The sequence below is a fragment of the Pavona decussata genome, unplaced genomic scaffold, assembly GCF_977016875.1.
Source record: "Pavona decussata unplaced genomic scaffold, jaPavDecu1.1 SCAFFOLD_193, whole genome shotgun sequence".
NCBI classification, from domain to species: domain Eukaryota; kingdom Metazoa; phylum Cnidaria; class Anthozoa; order Scleractinia; family Agariciidae; genus Pavona; species Pavona decussata.
The window spans coordinates 1,105,172-1,127,463 of record NW_028145602.1 but is presented as its reverse complement, the minus strand read 5'-3'; the positions used below and the strand labels follow the sequence as shown (position 1 = coordinate 1,127,463).

The window sequence follows — 22,292 nt, the reverse complement described above, 5'->3', positions numbered from 1 at the left end:
AATTCCAGTGAATGGCAGCAATTAATAACTTAACAGTCATATTTGTAATAATTAAGTATATATATACACACCGTTCCTTTCTGCTTGACTGTAGCCTTTCGATTATGTTTGTCTTCTTTTGAGTTGCTTCTGAGAAGTGAAAACAAAATTAAAAACCTCAAAAATAGGTTACTAGCAAAGTTTACTCAGATCCAGTCCAGCTAATTTACTGTCTGAATACTTTCATCTAGAAAACTTAAAAGATCAATGGTGAATTCTCACTTGGTGTGTCTGGAAGTCCTCTAACTTCTAAAGCCTCAAAAAAGCTGTCTGGTTTGGAATGTTTCTCCATGGACTCAAGAGCTGCATATCTGAAGTGCAAAACAGTTCCTGTTATGAACTGTAAATTAAATTTCACTCGCCATACACTGTATTAGGTCCCTTTTTACAAGATCAATTAAGTACACATAGCTATACAGACTAGAATGCTTTTCCATTAGCTACATAATTATAAAGTGCATTATGCCTTATAATTGGATAAATAGCACAAATTACAAAAAAAAAATTATGACTTACTTAAGATGAACGGGATTTTCTATCCTACTCTCATTTGGTCTTCCTTGCATCCACCTTTTTTGACGACTTGTCAGAATACCATGGCCAGTCACAGCTCTAGATTCTCTGACCAGTGGCAATAATGGTTCAGACCTGGATTTAGGCGGGAGCCTTTCCTTTTCTAGTGCTTCTACCAGGCTTACCTGAAAAAAAAAGGTGGCCAGCCCTGGTGAAAATCTTTAAGATCTCCAAAAGGATCTTTGAAGATTTGCAAAAAGATCTTACATGACATTGTATATGTATTTATAAGACCTTGAGAATGATCCTGAATGATTCTTCATTTCTTATCCTGAAATATCTTCAATGATCTTACCCAATCTTGCAAAGATCTTTGACATTATGCCACCTTCCTTCAACTTCCTATTTCACATACTTTTATATCAAACTGACTCAGACACCAGTCTCTTTTGCTGGACTTAATTCATCACAATCAATTAGGTTAATGGCACAAGAGTGGTGCAGCATCTGTGACAGGTCTTGACCTGTTAAGGTTGAACTCCAAAATCAAAGTTGAATTTTACCATATTAACAAGTACAGTACATTGGAGGTTGTAGACAATTTCTGGGACGGATAAGGTCAATGGTCATCAACATCTGCTACTTTGCTCAGTATGAAAAGTTGGATTAACCTACCTTAGAAAGTAAGTCCTCTAACCATTGTAAAACTTAAAAAGGAATAAAATCAACTGTTTGTGCTAACTTTGCAAAATTTGTGTGACACAGATGATCCCAACTACAATTCAGATCAGCCAAGCAAAAGCATTAACTTAAATTGATTATATATGATCAAAAGTCTACAGAGCTGTAGTCTGCATTTATCTGTTTACCATCTGTACGAAAAGATTAACCAATATTTTACGGCCTTTCTTCCAGATATGAAACGTAAGAGCTGTAGTACAACTGTAGCACTGCATGAACTGAGCTTGAACTTCAAAAGTTGCATCATTGCAACTCCATCATTGCAGATCCATGTTCAGTTTGCCGCTAAAACAACTCGAATACTGACCTCTGCATCAAAAACTTGGCGGTATACTTCATCCTCGGGTATTAATCGACGTGTTGTCACTTCAGTTTGAGCCATAGTAAGGGCTTATTCTTGTTGTTAGACTAAAGAATCAAATGCGATTTTAATCTTTCACAAAATCCGCCATTTTGTTCAAGCGTTTGTTTGTTAGCAACCTTAGTTAGGTTCCAGTCTATCCACGACAAAGGTTCTAATGATCACTCATGTATGACAACACAAATCGTCTGCATATTACAGAAACAGCTGGTTCTGAAAATTCGGCGACGCACTCGGTGTAAGGTTTTACAAGTTGTTCTTTTGATTAGCACAGTATCCAGGTGCAGTTAAGTACAGAAATCTAAGCGAAATTTCTCGCTCAAAACACCCGCAGCCTCGCCTGTAGCATCGGATGGTTGTGCGCTGCTGCCAACATCGACATCACCGATGTCTGTGCACGCTTCAGGAGACGCAGACGTCGGGAATTCTGGTAGGTGATGGGTCAAGATGGGCCTCAAATTTGAGGTACCCAAGTTAATCAAAAACAGTTCTCTGTCAAATGTCTGAATATAGCTCTAGATTCCCATTGTAAGAAGTCTGGGAGACATGATGAACAAAGCGAACGGTTCGAACCGTAAGACAACGAGTCTGCAAGGAACATGACACCCACTTCCGCCCCCTACCCCGAGCCTCTACCTTTATAGTATTTATTGAAATTCTTTTCTTCAAAGTAAAGATTTCAATCGTGGTATCAACATTTACCTTTGCAAACAAAGCATATTTCATTGTTTCGTTTGGTATAGAAAGAAAGATTGAAGGACGCTGCCAGGTAGTTGACCCTGCAAGCTGAAGTTACTCAGCCGCGGCACTCGAACGGTTCGTTTCGGTAGATATAACTATCAGTCCGCAAGGCTAATTATAAATCGCCTTAGAAATTAAGTTTAGTTGTAGAAATTTAAAGGATTCTTTGGCAAAATGTAGTTTTGTGTTCGGAGCGACAAACATCTTGTTAAAAATGCGAAATAAGCTTGGTCATCTAACCCAAATTCCCGCTGAGGCTATGAACAACTGAATTCGGGGAACTGATGAGACAGTTCCGTTTCCTAAAACCTTCTGCAACTAAAATTTTCAGCTAGAACATCCGAATAGGTAAAAGGGTATTAAGCTATTCACACATATGCATTTGAAAGGCCACAAAAACATCTGGAGACGCGAGAGGGAACATTTGCTGTGCTCCGGCATCAGCGATTAGAGCTCTGCACTCGTAATGTCCGCCTTCTCTTCAGTGTCTAACTCCGCGCAAGACGGCCGACATTTTCACACTACTGCACTCGCAGCTAGCACGGACGAAATAGTTCCACGAACCTGGTTAAGCTTGGAAATGTCATCCAACGTCACCAAACACTTTCGAAATAAGTAGAAATCGAAATATATCTTTGCAATGGTTGAGCAGTCACCAAACAGCGTTTCAAGGAATTCAGTAAGTGACGCAGGAATTCCGCGCATTAACAAACATTTTTTTTTTCAAGAAGGGTTGTGAGTGTGACTTGTTTGCATGCATCGAGAGGGGTGAAAATATAAGAAATAACTTTCCAGGCTGTCAATAGCGGGTTCTATGGATATGATAGGTGTGTTTAGTGCTTCCCATAAAACTGTTAAGCAAAGATAATTTTTGAAAACACTACTGTGTATACTTGATGGTTCAGCCTGCAGATCAATTGACATTTTCGACATTTGATCAACGACGTGCGTCGCGTCTTCAGAGTTCGTTCGGAAACACAAGCAAGATCAGCATCGCAGCTACCTGTTGCATGCAAGTGATAATTGTAACTGTTTTAAAGACATCCTCAAACCACGAATCTAGTGAAAAACGTTTTCTCGCTGTTTTCCACACCGATTTTTCACATTCAGGATCACCTTCACTTTCCCATTGTGTATGTGAGAGGCCGGGGACATAGCAGGCGTGGGAATTTACAATATTACAGATTCAGGGCATTTTTCTACAACATCAAAAACAAAAGCAAAAATTACTGTTTCTGTGACTACACTCCTTTTTATATAACCCGGGGAAGTCAATCGATAAAAATTGATATCGGAAAATCATTCGATAAATCGATATCAATCGATAAATTGAATTTAAACGATATCGATTTTATCGGTCAGTCGATAAAATTCGATACTCAAACGTCGACGAATTATCGATTGTATCGGATTAATCGATCGTTATTGAATCGATAAAAATTATCCTGTTTCCGTTGAGGGAGCGTTTGATTGTGACTCTTTAAATGTAGATTTCAAAGGCGGCAATGAAATGATTTGTTGACAAACACTGTACAAGAGACCAAAGAGACTGCATTTTGATTTTCTTCCTGATTTTATTGTTCGATTAACCGGGTTCGATTACAAACGTAAATTATTTTTCCTTTTCCGGGTTCTCGGCTTCAAGGTTGTCGTCTAAATTTTTCTCTCCCTTTGCTCCGTTGTTTTTTAAACCACGTTTTAACCTTAGAAATATGGGGAACAAGAAGAATTTAGATTACGTGAAAGACTGGGTGAAAGAGCAACGAGCGTGCGATTGTGTTACATCAGCAAATGAGTAAAACATCTCAGTGGAATAATCAACCAGGAATCTATATCGGATTTCAAATACAACACACGCTGAGTAATACTAAAATTTTGTAGAAAGGATGAAGCAATTTATATCGTTTAACGAAGAGGGAAGTTGTTATAAGTGTCTCTGCGAGTCCTTTAATATCTTTTGGTGTTGCCGTTTCGAAAATTGGAACGATAATTCAGTTTCGATAAAATCGATAGCCCTGATTCAAAAATCGATAATTATAGATTACTCACAACGAAATCTTTTATCGATTTTTATCGAATTTCGAAAAAATTAATCGATTTTTATCGATTGTTATCGAATGCTATCGATTATCGATATTATCGATTGACTACCCCGGGTATATAAGAACCTTTTTTATAAGAACATTGAGGTCACGTCGGCATAGATTTATTGAAATACTATCACAGGTAACTTAAGAACATCTTATTAGTAAATAAGAACTTTCAGGCTTAAATTGCCAAAACAAAAATTAAGAAGGTTTAGTCTCAGCCCCCAAATTAGACGTGTATTGTGTTCCGGTGCATTTCGTGGAAATTGAAATGTCGGCCGAGTAATTAATGTGTTTCCTGGGCATGTAGACAAAGTCGTCAAGACCCGCGCAGGAAAATATGAGACACCCATTACCAAGATTGCTGTAATCTATCCATCTGAAGGAGATGGCGACCGTGTACAAAGTCAAAAAGGAGATGAGGACTTCGCCCTCATCGGGACAGAGAGTATTTCTGTATGGTAATTTTGTGATTACTGTGTGATTGTTGCGTGACATCATCTTACCGCAAAGGAAATCAAGACTTGTGACTGTCAATATGTTGCGATAAGGCTCATTAGGTCGCTTTTGGACTTCACTCTGTGTGCCATTTAGGTGAACTTTGGACTGAATTCCAGCGCGAAGTAAGTTAATTTTGCCGTCTGTTTGCTATTTATTGTACACTATTTATAACAATTTTCGGCTCAGTACCCTAAAAGGTACCACCATGCCTCGGGACACGTACAAACGAGTGACATACCAGTACGTACAGGTGTATACGAGTTATATACGATGTGCGTAATATCTACCATTTGTTTTCTTTTTATGTTATATCAGAATTGTGTGGAAAACAGAAAGTTATTAATGATATGGTCCGATAATTGGTTAGACTGGTTCGATTACCGTTCTTGTACACTGGCAAGCCTACTTATACAGCGGTATTTTTGCGCAGTTTATTACTATGCTGGAAAAGCAGATCTTACCAAGGGCTACTAGAATCCAAAAAGAAAATTTAAGTAACCACGCATTTTTTAGAGATAAATTAAGCTTCAACTTCGAAAAAAATGCCATGATCCCATGCATATTTATGTTTTAAAAGCTTTTTAGAATTATTGTTGCTTAAATATCTCTGAAAAATGCATGGTTACCCCAATTTTCTCTTGAAATACAAAGAGTATAGCTTTAAACCGCGCAAAAATATCCCTGCATTAGTAGGCACCACCCATTGGATACCCAAGTATCTCGAGATGCGCAGAACGTAGGCACCGTAAGTTGTCTGGCACTATACCTGTAGAGAATGCACAGTTGAAGAAGTAAGACAGAGTCAATCAATCAAACAATTAAAGGTCTTAATTATGTGTCAAGCAAAAATACATGCTAAAACTGAGAAACACTTACAGTAAGAGCGAAAACTAAGAATATCGCAATTAATTTCTTACCATTTGTTGGACTTTTTAAGGTGTTTTTTTAGTCTGAAAGAGGTTTTGAACGCCTCCCCTAAAACGGACTAGCCCCCTCCGTGATTGTTTAGAAAGAGGCTGGCGACCATTCAATTTCTCGCGCGCTGACATTCAACTCTAGGGTAACTAACGTGTATTGAATAAGAGAGGAACATAGGAAATTTGTTCAGAAATTGAAAGCAAAAGGAAACTGACAACTATCCATTGAATCTTAGTGGGTGATACTTTTTCTAACGTTTTCAGGAGGGATGTCGCATTGTGCCCTAAGTCAGTGGTTCAAAGTTGTTCTTCTTGGCGATGCAAGAGTTGGCAAGACATCCCTTGTAAAGGCCCTTAAAAACGACGTAGAGTCATGCGATTTTTCCAAAGAGTACAAACCAACAACAGGGGCTTGGATAACACACTGTGACTTTACAGATGGCCGTGAGCTACTCATTACAGATACCTCTGGAAGGCAGGAATTTACCCCACTCGTCAATCTTTACTTGAGAAAATTGCATTGTGTTGTCTTCGTGTTTGCCCTTGACGAGCCTAAAAGCTTCAAGAGGCTTATTCACTGGTATGAAGCTTTCACGCAAGCATATACAGGCGACGCGTCTAAAGTTGCAAAGTTCGTCGTCGGTACTAAGACGGATGTAGCCCAAGACAGCGTTGCGTTGCAGACGGAGGCGACATCTTTTGCTGAGGAAATTGGAGCAGAGATGTGGATCACATCAGCACCAAAATCGTTTAACACCCATGAACTGTTCACCAGAATTGCTGACAATGCCAGTAAAATACCCCACCAATCCAGTGAAAAGCCAGAAACGGGAAAAAGTGATTTCCAAGATGGTAGAGCTGGAGACTTAGATGGCGCCTACATGTTGGATGATGTGTTCCTTGAAAAGGGAGCTCTTGTTAGATACCCTGATCCTGTCCTTCTGGATACTGATGGAGAGGAGATTTCAGACATCCTTCTTTCCCATCACTGCCTAACTATGATGGGACAGAATAGGACGTTCAAGTGGGGAACACAGTTCAAAAAACGGTAAGTTCTATCCAATTTTGCAAATTTGCAATAACTTCCTTGATAAAACGTCTTAATCGTAGGTCAATGAAATCGAATTCCTATGACCCAAAGTTCTCTTCGACCGAGGTGTGTGTTTCCTCGTGGACAATCCGGACGCTCGACCCTATTCCATGTGACAATAATGCATCATTCTATATTAAGGCGCGATTGCCACGATAAAGTGTGCACTATAAAATGTAATTGACAGCTCAGTCGCTTTTAAAATGGGGCAAAGATTACACAAAATACAGTGACTCAATGTTTGTTTGAGGGAAACCCGTCAGGCTGATGCCAATGGAATTTTACAAATTTTAAACTTACGATACCATGTACAAGTATTTCAGAAAAAAAATTGAGGGAAGTGATTCTGGACTAAAAAGTGACCAGCCTAGTTTCCAATTTCATACAAATTTGTCTCTTTTACAATAATATTGTGTGCCCAGTGATGAAAGCGAACTTGGAGTTGACTTTGTTTTGATTAAATCTAACGGCTTTTGTATGATCTTATGTTAGCTAGTTTGTTTTTACTGTCTTATTGTTAACATATCAAAAGCACTGAGGATTGTATCGAAACAAAGTCAACTTCTGCCGCGCTTCCACTCAAAGACAGGTCAGGAACTCTATAAAGGGCTATTGGAGGTGAAAACGCCTCCATTTGTTGCTTGTCCGCCCGAGCCACATTAACATCGCAAAGCTTAGAGAGCGGGAGACGGTGAACTGATATCGTGATCCGGTGGCACCACCCCCCCCCCCCCCCCTCCCTTGCCACCCCCTCTCTCGAACAATGTTTAGCAAATCGTTTGTCACGTTCTTATACAATTCTTTTAGTTCAAAAGAAGCAGTGATGAGGGAGAGCTCGAAGACACCACGTATTACAAGAAACACACTGTGGTCTTGTGTGATGGCGAATGCACCATCAAGCACTTGGCAGCATGAGGGCTTAGAAGGTGTTATAAAGTATGGCACAATAATCAGGAGACAACCAACGAGGACTGAATTTAAAAACATCAAGAAGATGTTGTTTTCAGCGCGTAAGTGAACGCGTTGATTTTACCATCAAAAGGAGTAGAGGAGGAAATTATCGCGCAGGACTGCAAATCCCAATGGGGGTTATTAGTAATATTAAGAATCGCTTCGGTTATAGCAACCAGAAATCCTGGCCTACTTAATGGCTACGTTTGGTTCGTAAAGATCGACACTTTTCTTTTAATTTGCGTTGTCGTTTTCTTACTTCCACGCGACCATGCAATAGTTTTGCATAATGTTGCGTGCGTAAAGCAAAATATAGCAAACGTCCGCGAAAGAAGTTGAACCAACTTTAACTTTTCCGCAGACGCAAACCATCTATAGACTTAAGTCGTTGCAATGTATGCGTTTCAATAGCATTTGCTCGATCTAACAAAACCGAACAAAAAAACTCCTTACAACGCTGTCCGTGTTAGTTGATCATGACTCACTGATACAAATCGCCAAGTGGCTTCATTATTTGTCAAGTTCCTTTTGTTTCTAGCTTTTTGCATGATGTATCTTATGAGGAATGCCAAAATAAGCTAACACTTCCAATTAAAATATACAACGCACAACTTCGTCTTCCTGAAGGATAGACACAACGTTTCTTCTGAATATAGTTACAGTTCCCTAAACTAATGTATCATTCGGCCGTGTTTTAGGTGACAAGTTTGGCTGTGAAAGGAACCACGGATTATTTTACATGCTGCTCCAAACCGAAGACGACAGTCTTTCAGAGGTCGGCTTAAACTCGGTATTCGACAAAATGAGTAGGACAACGTCTTCGGAACAGCTCATTGTTCAGAACAATTTTCATTGTAAACCCACACCTGTTTCTGGGCGGGTGTCATCAGTGAGCATGTCTTGCAGTCATGCAGCTCTTGTTGTGAGCGACAAGGAAGTGAATGTTTCCACTTGGGGGCATGGAGAAAACGGAGCTCTTGGTTTGGAGCAACACCTTATTTCAAATTTGGATCCTTCTTTGCCTACCCCTGTAATGTCAATCAACTGTCAGATCAAGCAGGTGGCTTGTGGTGTAGATTTTACTTTGATGTTGACCATGGAAGGACTGGTGTATTCTTGCGGATCGGGAGCATTTGGAAAGTTGGGTCACGGTGATGAAGAAGACAAACCATTGCCAGCACTGGTACGTGCGTTATTTTTAGGGTTATGTGAAGTCCGATTTAGACGGTACAAATTTTGCTAACAACTGTCGTATGCGCTTCTCGCGTCATGCAACAAAACTTTTGTCATTAATCATTACCCACGGCTACGATTGTGACAGGATTTTAAAAATCCGATAAAATTTAACATGTGCACGAAAACGTTTGCAGGCTTACCGTCAGCATGACGCATACAACAACGTCATACCTCCAAATCGGCCATTTTTCATTGCTAAGTTATTTGTAAAATATCGCTCGTTTTATCTGTAGTACAATAAAGTAAGGCCTATTCAGATCTCTTTTCTTATTTGTGCCAAACAGATTGAAGAGTTGAAGAACATACACACTATTGCCGCTGGAAGTGACCATGCTGCTGCCATAACCAACCGCGGTTCGTTGTACCATTGGGGACTAGAGTGTGCTGATGAACAACTTACTCGGTTTGTTGCAACACCTAAAACAATGGGAGGTATAGGCAACATTAAACTGGTCACTGTAACATCCGTGTCTTGTGGCAGTCGTCACACAGTCCTCGCAGGTGACGGTGTAGTGCGGTACTCGGGAATCCCGTATGCGTGGGGAAAAGGTTCGCATGGCCGGCTTGGCATGGGTAATCGTCGAAATTTCTTTACTCCAGGGTGCATCAAGGAACTTTATTACGCAAGCAAGGTTGTCACTCAGGTGTCGGCAGGTGGGAAACACACTGCATTTCTAACGAAGGATGGAGAAGTGTACACGTGTGGTAGTAATGCTTTTGGACAACTTGGTTTCTTCACTGCTTCAGGAGACAGTGATGTGCCCCGTAAGGTCTTCCTCGGAAAGAATGCTGCGGGAGATGAAATTAGGTTTGTAAATACTAAATAGTCTTCCTCTATGCTCTGTGGTATTGGCTGCTATTGGTTTTCATATTTTCAGGAGAAGAATGTCAGATACAAATGCGGGATCAGTAGCTAAGAGCAATGAGCATGAGGAATTTGGTAGTGGATCTCCGTTTTACAACAATTATTGTGTGTGCACTGCCAAGTACGTTTGCTTTAAGACGGGCTGTTGAGATAAGGTTAATTCATAAAGTTTAGAACAGAAGATTGTGTCTCCTGGGTCAAATAATAGATTCTGCACCATAGAATAAAATAGAACTATTAGTTCGTCCCACGCCCTATCGTCCAAGAAGAAACAAGCAACTTTGATCTGTTGTCGGTTGAATCTCTAAACCTCTAAAAAACGAGACGATTACTGTCTTCTGGTACAAGTAAAGCTACTGTTTGTGTATTTTATTCTATGCAGATGACTATGATCATGTTTGAAAAGAAAATCGTGTTTGTTGTTGCGTTTATTCAAACGCACCTTAATTTGTTGACCGCAGTGTTGCTCCCGGCTTGTCCGTTAGACTGCATGCGCCATGCTGCACAGCTGGACGAGCGTGTTAATGTCGATAAACACCTTTTTGATAATGGCATTTTTAAACCTTCTTGCGCTGAAAACCCTTATTTACTCATTTTAGTTTGTATTGTAACTCCGTAATTTAGCCTTATAGGCTGTACTGAGTTCTTAATAAGCACTCATTATTTTTATTATTTTATGCCATACTGCCAAATACCTTCTTAATTTTGCCTGATCAAGGAGCATTCTGCAATTTATTTTGTGACATTATCGCTTTATTTTTACCCTAGAGCGAAGGAGCTTTGCTGTAACGAAGACTGTACAATGGTTTTAACGAAAGAGGGTGACGTGGTAGTGTGGGGTAAATGCCACTATGGATCAAAGCTTGAGGACCCAGTTCCTACGGACCTAAGTAACAAGAAGGACTTCCACATAAATGATGTCACCACATGTAATATACAGTCAGGAGAGTCATTTGTTGAGCTTGTTGTTGCCTTAACAAGCGACAACAGTTTGTTGTTTTGCGCTGGTGTCAAACCTGATTCTGATTGCCAAGCTGCCGATGATACCACACCAATGATCAGTGTTACCAAGGCAAACCTGACAACACTTTGCTCAGTGGAGTCTGTTTTAGTCAGTATAGATGAACAAGGTAACGCCTACTATGCAGACCTCGGCTCGTGGGTGTCTCAGTTCCTGCATCCTCTTCCAGAAGGAAAGACCGTTCCGGATGACGCCGTACATGCTTTGTTCTCCAAGCTGAAAGATCCACCCGACCCTGGCAACCTACCGCCAGTGGAGTTTATAGCTATACCATCATTTCGTGGAAGTGTTGTGGCAATTGAGGCGAGTCTCAGCACATTCCTCTTCTGTTCCAGGATCGGTGATGTGTACAGTTGGTCCCCAGTGGTCGGTGGACATGTTATGCATCACAAGGAACTGAACAGTGAAGTAATCGTGCAGATTGCCTGTGGAGCTAACCACTTTGCAGCTCTATCAGCCGAAGGAACAGTGTTTACGTGCGGGGATGGTCGCTCGGGCCAGTTGGGTAGTGGTACCTTTGAAAGTGTTCAGGCGTTCCAGGCAGTGCCGTTAACAGAGTTCGACAGAGTGAAGAATGTATGTTGTGGCTGGGCAAGCACTTCTGTTGTCACTGAAAGCGGAAAGGCAAGTGCAGTTTCTTTAGTTGATTTTGGCACTGGCACTAGCAAATTCTAGTTTTGCATACAATTAAATCAGAGCACGCACGATCCTTACCTCTCAACACAAACTCCTGAAAATGTAAACAAATTTAAGATTACAACATATTATCTCTGGGTAACTAATTGTGTGAACACTGCCAAGTCTTCACATGATTTAGGACTGATTTCTTCCAATAGAACTAGAAATAGAGAAATAGAAACTGGAAATAGCTCTATTGTTTGCCTTTTTGAATGAAAATGAAAAGTATTTCTATGAGTGTCAAGTCTAATTTGTCACTGTGTAACACGGATAAATAGGCCTGTGCACGACACGTGCTTTTGCTCCCCCAGAGATCACAACTCTCAAAATTAACTAACACTCCGAAAGCAGCAAAAAGGTTGTTAAATTCTAAATTAAATGGAATTGTTTCCTTGAGAACTTACCGCCCGGCGTGATGAAATGAAGGGTGAATTATTTGTGGCGTTTCCACTGAGCATAGGGGGCTTTCGTTATATGTCACAAGCGCGGCCGACGAATTGATAGGACGTTTCTGTAAAAAGAAATGTTGGAAACCTAACAAATGTTGTTTTCACCGGTCTACCTTAGGTTTATTTCTGGGGCCAGCTTGATTTTCCAAGAACAGAAAAGATAAAGGGAAAGCAATTGACCATACCTTCACCAACAGCACCTTTTGACTTTGGACCTCAGCAAGAGAAAAATGGTTCTTTCGCTCCAGCAAACTATAAGGTGGAAATAACAAGTGATGCTGGAGTAGCAGATCGCCTTGCTGTTGTTGGTAGACCGTTGGAAATTGCGATTATCCCAAGGGATGGAAACATTAATGGTACTTCATGTATGGTAGGAACACGTTTAGTCTTGATCATGATATACAAAGCTAACGACATTTCCATTAGGCAAAAAGGCCTTGTTATGTATACGTATCCGTACGAATTTTTTATTTCTCTTCCCTACAATTGTGGCCATTATGTAACTATATACTTTAGGTAAAGAATCACTTGTACGTTTTGGACTTCTAATTTGCTTTACTAACAATTGCTCATTATTATTTCGGGCCTGAAACCTTTATTCCTTTCTATGCCTTCTATGGCTTTTCTCCACTTCTTTGGATCTACAACATAGCCGCCTGGTATGCACGTTTTGTCAAATCAGCAATTACAGAACCCCACCATGAAGCCCGTAACTCATTATACCCTAGAATTTACTTCATTAACATAACGCTAGAAGTTTAAGGCCGTAACTTACCATACCCTAGAAACTTCGTCATGAACGTTACAACTGCAGGTCTGTTGCTTGCATGTCCTAAGGTTCTTGCCACTGTCGTGCCGGCTGGCCTCATATACACTCAATCATATTTTCTGTATTTTATGTACAGGAGTTTCGCGCTGAGACATTTAACTTCCAAGACCAAAGCCAAGTCCACTCGAAAGGTACCATAAAGAAGTCAGAAGCTACTGACGGGGCTTACGTTGCTTCAGTCGTTTTCCATTCCGAAGGGTCCTTCAAATTCTCCATAACAAGAAATGGTGAGAACGTCCTTGGAAGCCCATTCAAAGTGAACGCAGAGAGAGGTGTTATGATGACAACGTGTAAGCTGTCTCTGATAGGCTCTGATATGGAGTGTATGAGGGCCGTGGGTGGTGTACTCCAGCAGGCCATCAATGCCAGAGATCAAGGAATTGAGTTATGGGGAGTCCCCAGCATCACGGATGATTTGCTGACACATGAAGCACTGCAGCTGGCCTCGATGACCGACGGCGGAATCTACGTCTATGTCTGGGACGCCAAATGTGGCAGTCTTGCTGAGGAGAATCTTAACTTTTGGCTTCATCAGCTCCACCTGTTTGCTCGTTCATCTGATGTGATCCTTCTTGGTGTAAACCTCAGTGCATCGCACGCCAATGAGATCGATTTAAAGCCGTTTCAGAAAGTAAATCCACAGTTAAAACGATCCATTTTTGCTGGGACCACCTTCAATGATGACCCAGGCAAACTCTTGGATGACGTTCTGTTGGTGGTACATGAAACGACCAGTTGTCAAAGACTCGTGTGGCACCGATTTGACAGTCTGGTTTCCAGAGTCGTCCAGAAGAAGAAAGCTGGAGTTGATATTCTTGACGAGGCCACCTTCAAGTGCCTTGCTGGAGAGTGCGGCATCCACAGAGAGTCGCTGTGCAGAGAAGCAGCGGAACACCTTGAGATGATCGGCATAGGTCTGGTAATAAGAGACGAGACCCTCGTGATGGTTTTGCAACCCTACTGGCTTGCAAGGCAGCTTGCTGAAATTCACAAATCCAGCCATTCTGGAACAGTAGACAGGAACATCTTGGGTATGATAAACTGGTTATCTAAATTCTCGACCGACGTGACTTAATTAGAGAATCGTTTGATTTAGATCTGTTGTGAATTTACGATAATAATACCTTTTAATATGATAAGAATGATGATTCACTTAATGAAGGTCTTTTGTTGTTGTTGTTGTTGTTGTTGTTGTTGTTGTTGTTATTGTTGTTGTTGTTGTTCAATATAGCCTTTGGTCATTTACACCCTCTAATGAATACAAAGATGAAATTTGATTATAGTCACACCTTAAACGTCTTCACTCGAATTTCATCTCTCAAAGCACAGTTGGTTTGTTGTACGCTTTCGTTTTCTTTTTATTGTACGTCCACAGATACGGCACAACGACACGTTGTTAACTTACTGATTTCAAAGCGCCTGGCGTTGGAGAGGATGGATCAGAGCACAATTGCCATTGTCCCTTTCCTGTCTTCGATACCCGAAGAGAGCTGGTCTTCGGTGGATGGGTCAAGATACACGATTTATAGGCATTTGATTTTGACCGTCCAACCATATCACCTTCATTCAATGTTCCAAAACCTCGCTGCGATTGTTCTGCAAGAATTCAATGCTGTCTCCCTTGGGAGGTATTCTTTAGTGATACACAACGATCAATACCAGTCTCGTATTGATTGTGGTCCCTGTGTGGTCAACAAAACTGTGGCAGAGGTACGATTAATTGTGCGAGCCAACAACCAAGACATTTGCAGCAAAGGTGCAGCGGCCGTCGCAGCGGCCACCGTGGGATTCCTTCCCACTGTTTGCGAAAAACTTGATACATCATGTAAGGTTAATGTAAAGACATCATGCAGTGTCTGTCGACAGTACTATATTGATTTGACCGATGTGCAAGAAGCAGCAACAGAAGGTGATTTTGAACGTACTTGTGGGAGATGTTATGGAAACAAGTTGTCAGTTGGTGATTTACTGAATGGTTTCAAAGAAACTCGAGCTGCTGTAGAGCTAAACTGGAAACCCTTCCACAGTCACCTACAACCAGGTTTGTAAGAATATTTGGTTGCCAAATATGCATGAATTTCTTGTTTGTTGCTAGGCAGGTCAACAAAAAGCAGCAGGTAAAAGAAAGATATTCAATTTCAGTATATGGCACATTTAAAACGAACCATTAATTATTCATGTTATACTTGAAAAACTCACTTCAGTTGTTGGTGATACAACCAAAACAAGCAAAAAACATCTGGGGAAGGAAACAATATGCAGTCTTTTCTCAACGGCCTGAATGATAGTTTTGTCTCATGTGTTACGTTTTGTTTATTGCTACAGGGAGCCCGCACTCCAAACCTGACATCTCCCAATCAGACAAGTTACTACGCCCGCTAATGCGGTACTTTGGTGACAGAGAAGACAGGCAAGGAGCGAAACTTTTGAAGGAGATCAAAGGAATGTTTCAGAATATGACCAAGGTTTTTGCGGATATGAAAAATGTACGTCCATTTTTAAACTTTTAACCATTGCTGCGAATCCATTTCATATTCTTAGGCATACATGGTTATCCCATGAAGCCAGTCATGTATCCAGAACCGTAGTTTTCCTTCATAAGCGGTCGAGAAACGAAAATGTTAACCGCTAAAAAGGTTGCTGGGTACGGCATTGCTGAGCTAAAATACAAATTACGTGCAAACTTTGTGCAATGTTCGTACTCGACCAATACTGCAGTTAATGAATGAAACGTAATGAGCCCTTAAATTGTAACATTATAGGAAACAGTCTACACGGTTACATAAATTAGTTGGATGGTTAGTTTTTGAAATAGATTGTTTTCTTCTTCCTGAAATGCCATTTTTTGCCATTTTTACACCTTTCATGTCTTTTAGTACGATGTGCCACGCACCGTATGCATTCTACCAGAGTTCCAGAGAGACTCCGTTTTGAAGAGTAATGCCATTAAAAGGCTCTTGACGTTTGGTCAGCCAAAGTTTCGCCTGTTTCTCCTTTGTGAAGGAAATGGAGATGGAACTGGAGTACACTTTCTTGACTGCAGCAAGCACAAAGGTTACAGACTTGAAAAAAGTATAGCTAACGACCTCGTCAAGGAAAGTGCAGGAATGTTGCGGTTTACCCTTCAGGTATACGTATTCACATCTCTTTCATCGTTCACATTTCACGTATGTACATGAAGTTGCTTCTCTTTCCCGTGGAGTCTCGAGTGTACCAAAATGCAATCTTGCGTCGACTTGTGACTCGGTCAAGACATCTTTTGTACAGTGCAATACGTTTTTTTGTAGTGGTTTAGTTCTAAGTTTTTAACTTTGTAAACCGGTTTTCCAGAGTTGATTCGTTGGCTGTACTCCGTACGGCGAACTTCACTCAGTTTGACTCTGATGGTGACTTTCCCTCTGGTTGTCAAAGTGTCAATCAATGCCACCGGCGACACTTATCCTCAGCACTACACTCACCCGAACGTTCATACATTATTACCGACATATGATAAGACCCCTGGGCTCAAACCATTAACGAAATTGTCCGCACTGTTTAGCTGCATCCGCCAGCGAAAGAAAGCAACGCCTACTTTTGTGGACTTTTATAAGCTACCACGCAAGTCCCAGCAGAGTTTGAACTAGCAGTACAACTAGTCATTGTTTGTTGTCTAAGTACGTACACATTTGCATCTACTCGTATCTTATTTCAATTCTCGTGGTTGTTTGATTCCGGTTAGTACCTCACTCTTTTAATCATTCCATTTCAGCTTCTCCTTTCCAGCTGCTCAGTCTTTTCCTTAGCCATTGGAGTGGGTATGTTTAATGTGAAGAATGTTGAAAAAACCATCGCTGAAGTGTTAGGCGTTGTTGGTTTGAGCGGGGCTTTGCTGTGTGCTGTTCCATGGACGAAAGTCTTCAAGGAGGTTGGTACGATATACTCTGAGTTTTGATAAGCGAAGGGGTGTGTATACTTAACAATTATTCCACGAGCACGCGTTGGATATGAAACGCTAGATAGCGCACCGAGTTGGTTCTAATCATCTCATATCCAACAAGCGTGAGTGGAATAATTGTTTTATCAAAAACAACCAAGAAATATCGCTAGATCTTGCTGATTTCGCTATGCAAGAACAACCAAAAGACAATTTAATGGTCGTTTTTTCTGCTGCAACATCAATGAATGAAACAATTTATATAGCGAGAAAAGCCGCCGACACAATGAAATGCTCAAAACCTCTCGTCCACAACGAATTGTATTGAATGGTGGATGGGCAGATACCTCATGGTAAGGTAAGGGTGACTATATATGGAGGGTTGGGTGACTATATGGGGTTAAATTGTATTGAATGGTGGATGGGCATATACTTCATGGTAAGGTAAGGGTGACTATATATGGAGGGTTGGGTGACTACTGGATGAGTGCAAAAATTCCAAAATTCCTGGTGCTCCTTGGATGACGCCACCCTCTCCGGCCAAGCTGTCTATTTATTCCTCCATCGTAATCTCGAACGACCGACATCGGACATCTTCTAGCGCCGCCAAAAAAGCGATGTCCAGCGATGTGGTTATATATATTACGCCATCTCTTTAAAACGCGGCTGTCTGTAGGCATACACCTCTCTTGAAAACAATTCACAAAACAAGCAAATAGTAGATCGACTGACATCAGTAAAATACTAAAGATGGTGAGCACTTGTCCATAATCAAAGCCAGACCAGGGGGAAATATTGGTCGGAAAAATGCAAATGTAAGCTGAGAAGCAATTTGTTTTAAAAATCCAGGGTCCAAATTAAATTCAAGGAATATCCTCTAGAATTTAAAGGCGCTACTTTTGCTGTCTGTCTGTTTGGTTGTTTGTTTGTTTGTTTGTTTGTTTGTTTGTTTGTTTTTATCGGTTAACTTTGTGTTCTTTTTGTTTTGTTTTGTTTTTTTGTTTTGTTTTTTCGGCGTTAGACGCATGTTATGGAATACGAAAAGGGATTACGTTATCATTGAAATATGCTGACGAAACGATTAATTTCATTATCAAAAACACAGATGGACGACTTTCTGAAGGGAGTTCAGGATAGTGCAGGCTCCATTCACGAACCCAAGGGTCTCAGTGAGCTCTCTGATGTAGGAGTCGGATACCAAGTGGGCGGCGAAAGCTACTCATATCTGCGAAAACATCTGCGCGAGCTAGGAGCCAAGGATGACTTCGGGGGCTTACGGCAAGAACCGCGCGATGGAATTGGAGCCATTTGGGTGTGTGAAAAACACAGCATGTACAGCAAAAATACCACATCCATGAAGGTTATGCCTTAGAATGTCTTTAAAACCCAAGAAATCATGTGGATCTTCCAGATTACGAGAAAGTTAATTTCGCTTCTAAAACGTGAACGCACTTCTTAATTAGAGAAATTAGAATTACATTTACGGCAGAAATGACCACGTGACCACGTTTACCCTTCATTTACCGCTCGCTGTTTCCAGTTTCTCAGTAAAGTTGAGTAATTTTATGTTAGCATGAAATGTCAGTCCTAGTCAAGAAACGTAAACGCGAATCCTACGGCGTTTGAAGTTTGCTGTAAACGCGATTGAATTCTAAATCCCTCCATTGTCTCAGTAGAAGACCCATCTGATTGCAATTGAAAAACAACGACATTTATGTAGGTCGCTTTTGCCAAAAAATTCAGAGAATCGTGTATATACTTTCCAATTACAAAACGGGCTCGATCTACCATTTAGTATCTGCGTACTTGCCGTAATTCTAGGGAGTGTTGGAGTCGTGTGTAAACTAGTAGATCCCAAGTCCCTCAACCTTTGATACCGTATGGAAACTACATACGGACATTTCTAAGTAATTACATGTAACTGCTGTGCGAAGTCTGTACCGCAACAAGTCAACTTAGAATTTCATTGTGTTTTAGTAGATGTTTGCGATTCGGCAACCTTCCAGTCATAGCATAAGTGTTGCCAGCTTCCAAACAAAATACCGTTATTATTTACCTGTGGAAATTCCTTATATCGAAGAATCAACTGAGCCAGTGGCTGTTCTCAGAAATGTTACCGTAGGAGCTACGACGTCAACTATTTTTCGCATCACTTTGAAATTCCAATCAACAAAACAACAACAGTTCAGTTTTGCCGCTAGAATAATACATTGAAAGTATTCGCAAGTGTGCTTCGGAAAATGGCCAGGATAAAAAGTGATTGTACTGGACTTTAATTAAAACGTTTTGGGAGCGTTCTTACGCTTTGCCCTTTAGCCATTTCTGGTGAACAGGCTCCCCGTAATTTCCTTAGGCATTACAATACTTCGCATCAAATAGGCAACACTTTGTTGATGATAACGGATTCCTCCGGAAAGTTCCTTGTAGCAATTAAAAATTTATTAGCATCCTGTAATTCACAGTAATTCTTAAGGAAAACACGATGCAAATGTAACAGTTTAAAGAACTGAAGATGACAGAAGTCATATCTGTTGAAACATGTCTTCGAGCCTGTAAATTGAGTTTAATGTGTTCTGAAACCCACGGTTTTATTTTTTAAAATAACACCTTCCAGATTAACTAGAAAAGAAAACCTAAAGCCAATAATTCAGTTCCAAATTTGTTTCAAACATAGGTGCATAGCCATCTGCACAAACATTTTAAAGTTTCCATGTCATTGAAAGTTGTTAGAGAAGACGGACGCTGCAGGCTATTTTTGAATAAAATCAGTAAAATGCCAGGTTAATCATAGATTAGCCTTCGCCAAATAATTCATATCTATAATTGATGCTTATGGAGATGTTAAGAAAATGTTTTTAATTTCCTTATCAGAATTCTTATTTCATGTAACTTTTGTTTTTGTTAAGGGTGCAATAAATGCTTTGCCACACAGCACTAATGACACAAATAGTGAATCAGAGAATAAACTCAGCAGACAGTAGAGCAACGATTGATTTAATTCAAAGGTCGTGGGTTCGATTCCCACCGAGTGCTAAGAATTTTTCTTTGCTTGCCTCGTGTAGTTTCCCATTTCCTAACGAGGGCTAACGCTCAGTTGGAAAATCATAGGTTCTTAAAGGGGAAGTATCACGCAAATTTGCTGTCATTTCAAAACCCAAAAATGTTTGCCTGTCAGCAGAAACAAAAGAAAAAAAATGTTAAGTTTATTATAAATTGTCACCCCAGTGCAATACAACTGTCGATTAGTGCCTCTGGCCATGCAGAGACAGAGTAGGCTGGTATGGATTGAAACTTGAAAAATGTTAGGCTAATGTTTTTCAAGTTCTCGCACTTTTGTTTCCAAAATGCGCTAGAACATATCACGAGTTGTTCCTTTCAAGAATTGAGTTGATTTCTTTCCTCTCGTCAATCTAGAATTATTTGGCAGCTGATTGAAGGTCTTCATCGCCCAGAATGCGGCGACACATCCGGGGCTTTTGTCCGTGCTCCGCGCGAATTTCAAACCCCATTAATGATGCGAGACAGACAAACAAAAGGGGATAATGGGCCCAAACCGGCTACCAGCGCGCACGTTGGGCGAGTTTTGGCGTTAACCGCTTTGGTTTTCAACAAAAGATACCAAAAACCCCATGATACTTCCCCTTTAATTTATTGGAGAATAAATTCTCTGATTCGCTGGCCATTTGTATCATTTCGTCAAGGCCTATCATTTTAGCGCACGTTGATCAGCGGCTCAGCTAAATATTGCACCAGTGTTGGCCAATACTCCTTCTTGGTTGTTCCTTTTCCACGAACAAATTACTTGAAAAATAGCTTTAATTTAGCTAAAGCGGTGCAGCTCTTTGGAACAGCCTATACCCTGCAACTGCTTAATGTCCATTTTAGGTAAGTTGAGACATGGCATTCATAGAGAGCAGGTCTAGTCTTCTTTGGGTTTTAGTACTATTGTTTAGGATTAGAATTTTTATAAATTTATAGATTTTGTTTTTGATAGTTGATCGTGTAGTTTTATATTGTATCGCCCTGATGAAATTTTTGGCCGTGTGTGAATAAAGATTGAGTTAAAAAAAACAATCGTGACTTGATCGCACGCGTTTTCCCGCCTTTGGCGCCAGTTACACTGACGAATTTTCTTCGAGTTCTGATTGGTCCATTGCGCTGTTGATGTCCGTTGTGATTGGTCAGAGTAATATTGCCTTGGTTTTGGTTTTACGAAATTCAATAGACCCTTCTCCAAAATGGCGGCCGAAAATTCAAATAAGTTAAAATTAAAAACGTATACCAGCACTAGAAAGAGCACTTTTACTTTAGTAACCCTGCAAAGTTTCAGCATATCAGGTGTAATATCAGCTGAGAAAATATAAGTTGAAAAATGTAAAATTTACAGACGTTTGTATGACTGGGGGTATGCAGTATACCCCCAGTCATACAAACGTCTGTAAATTTGTCAAATTTCATCTTACATTTCCTAAGCTGATATAACATCTAATATGCTGAAACTTTGCAAGGTTACTAAAGTAAAAGTGCTCTTTCCAGTGCTGGTATCAGTTTTTAATTCAGTTCGATTTTAACTCATTCAAATCTGTTGCCGCCATTTTGGAGAAGGGTCTATTGAAATCCGCTCTAAAAATAACATCCTCTTTTTCTCGTCCTCACACCTCCAAGCTCGAGAGATGCCAGTGAACTACTGTAAAGATGAACGACATCTGGCAAGATATGATGCAAGATGACGACGTGAAAGCTAAAAGGGGAAGTATCACGCAAATTTGCTGTCATTTCAAAACCGAAAAATGTCTGTCAGCAGAAACAAAGAAATAATTGTCAAGTTTGTTATAAATTATCACTGACCCCAGGGCAATAAAGCTGTCGATTAGTGCCTCTGGCCGATGTGGATTGGAACTTGAAAACTGTTAGGCTAATGTTTTTTTAATTTTTGTTTCCAAAATGCGTTAGAACAGATCACGAGTTGTTCCTTTCAAGAATTGAGTTGATTTATTTCCTCTTGTCATTCTAGAATTATTTGGCAGCTGATTGACGGCCTTATTTCATCATTTTTAACAAAAGATTCCAAAACCCCATGATACTTACTCTTTAACCCATTCCTAATTAGTTTGGAGGACAACAAAAGGCTTAGAACCCCAGGCCTAAGCATGCAACGTATAGCTCGTAAATGAAGGAAGCGTCATCAGTTTGAATTGAGGATATAAAAGAATCACTGAGGATCAAAAGTTTCCGGACACTCAGTCTCGTTACCCTATGTGAAAATTTACCAAGTCCCCTGTTAGTAAAACACTATGGTTTGGTTTTAATGCAGTTCTTCTTTAACACTCTTTTACCTTGATTATATCACCACAAAGAAC

The 22,292-nt window shown here is 40.4% G+C and overlaps 2 protein-coding genes across 2 annotated transcripts in view; one reads left to right on the top strand and one right to left on the bottom strand.

Annotated features, from left to right (window-relative positions):
- LOC146461936 (coiled-coil domain-containing protein 180-like) overlaps positions 1–1,795 on the bottom strand; it is a 47,247-nt gene extending 45,452 nt beyond the window's left edge. Inside the window, exons 1-4 of the mRNA XM_085086332.1 lie at positions 1,601–1,795; positions 556–737; positions 262–350; positions 72–129 (exon numbers count right to left, since the gene is read on the bottom strand). Of these exons, the coding sequence (XP_084942458.1) occupies positions 72–129; positions 262–350; positions 556–737; positions 1,601–1,675 (404 nt within the window). The 5' untranslated portion in view covers positions 1,676–1,795. The remainder of the gene's footprint in view (positions 1–71; positions 130–261; positions 351–555; positions 738–1,600) is intronic.
- A 49-nt stretch (positions 1,796–1,844) lies between these two features.
- LOC146461935 (uncharacterized) lies at positions 1,845–21,006 on the top strand. Its single transcript, XM_085086327.1, has 13 exons — positions 1,845–2,084; positions 6,165–6,948; positions 7,798–8,000; positions 8,640–9,124; positions 9,462–9,985; positions 10,811–11,687; positions 12,309–12,560; positions 13,096–14,050; positions 14,395–15,060; positions 15,345–15,505; positions 15,896–16,147; positions 16,768–16,923; positions 18,038–21,006. Exons 1-13 carry the CDS (start codon positions 2,042–2,044, stop codon positions 18,302–18,304), a joined length of 5,625 nt encoding a protein of 1,874 aa, XP_084942453.1. The 5' UTR covers positions 1,845–2,041; the 3' UTR covers positions 18,305–21,006.
- The last annotated feature ends 1,286 nt before the right edge of the window (positions 21,007–22,292 follow it).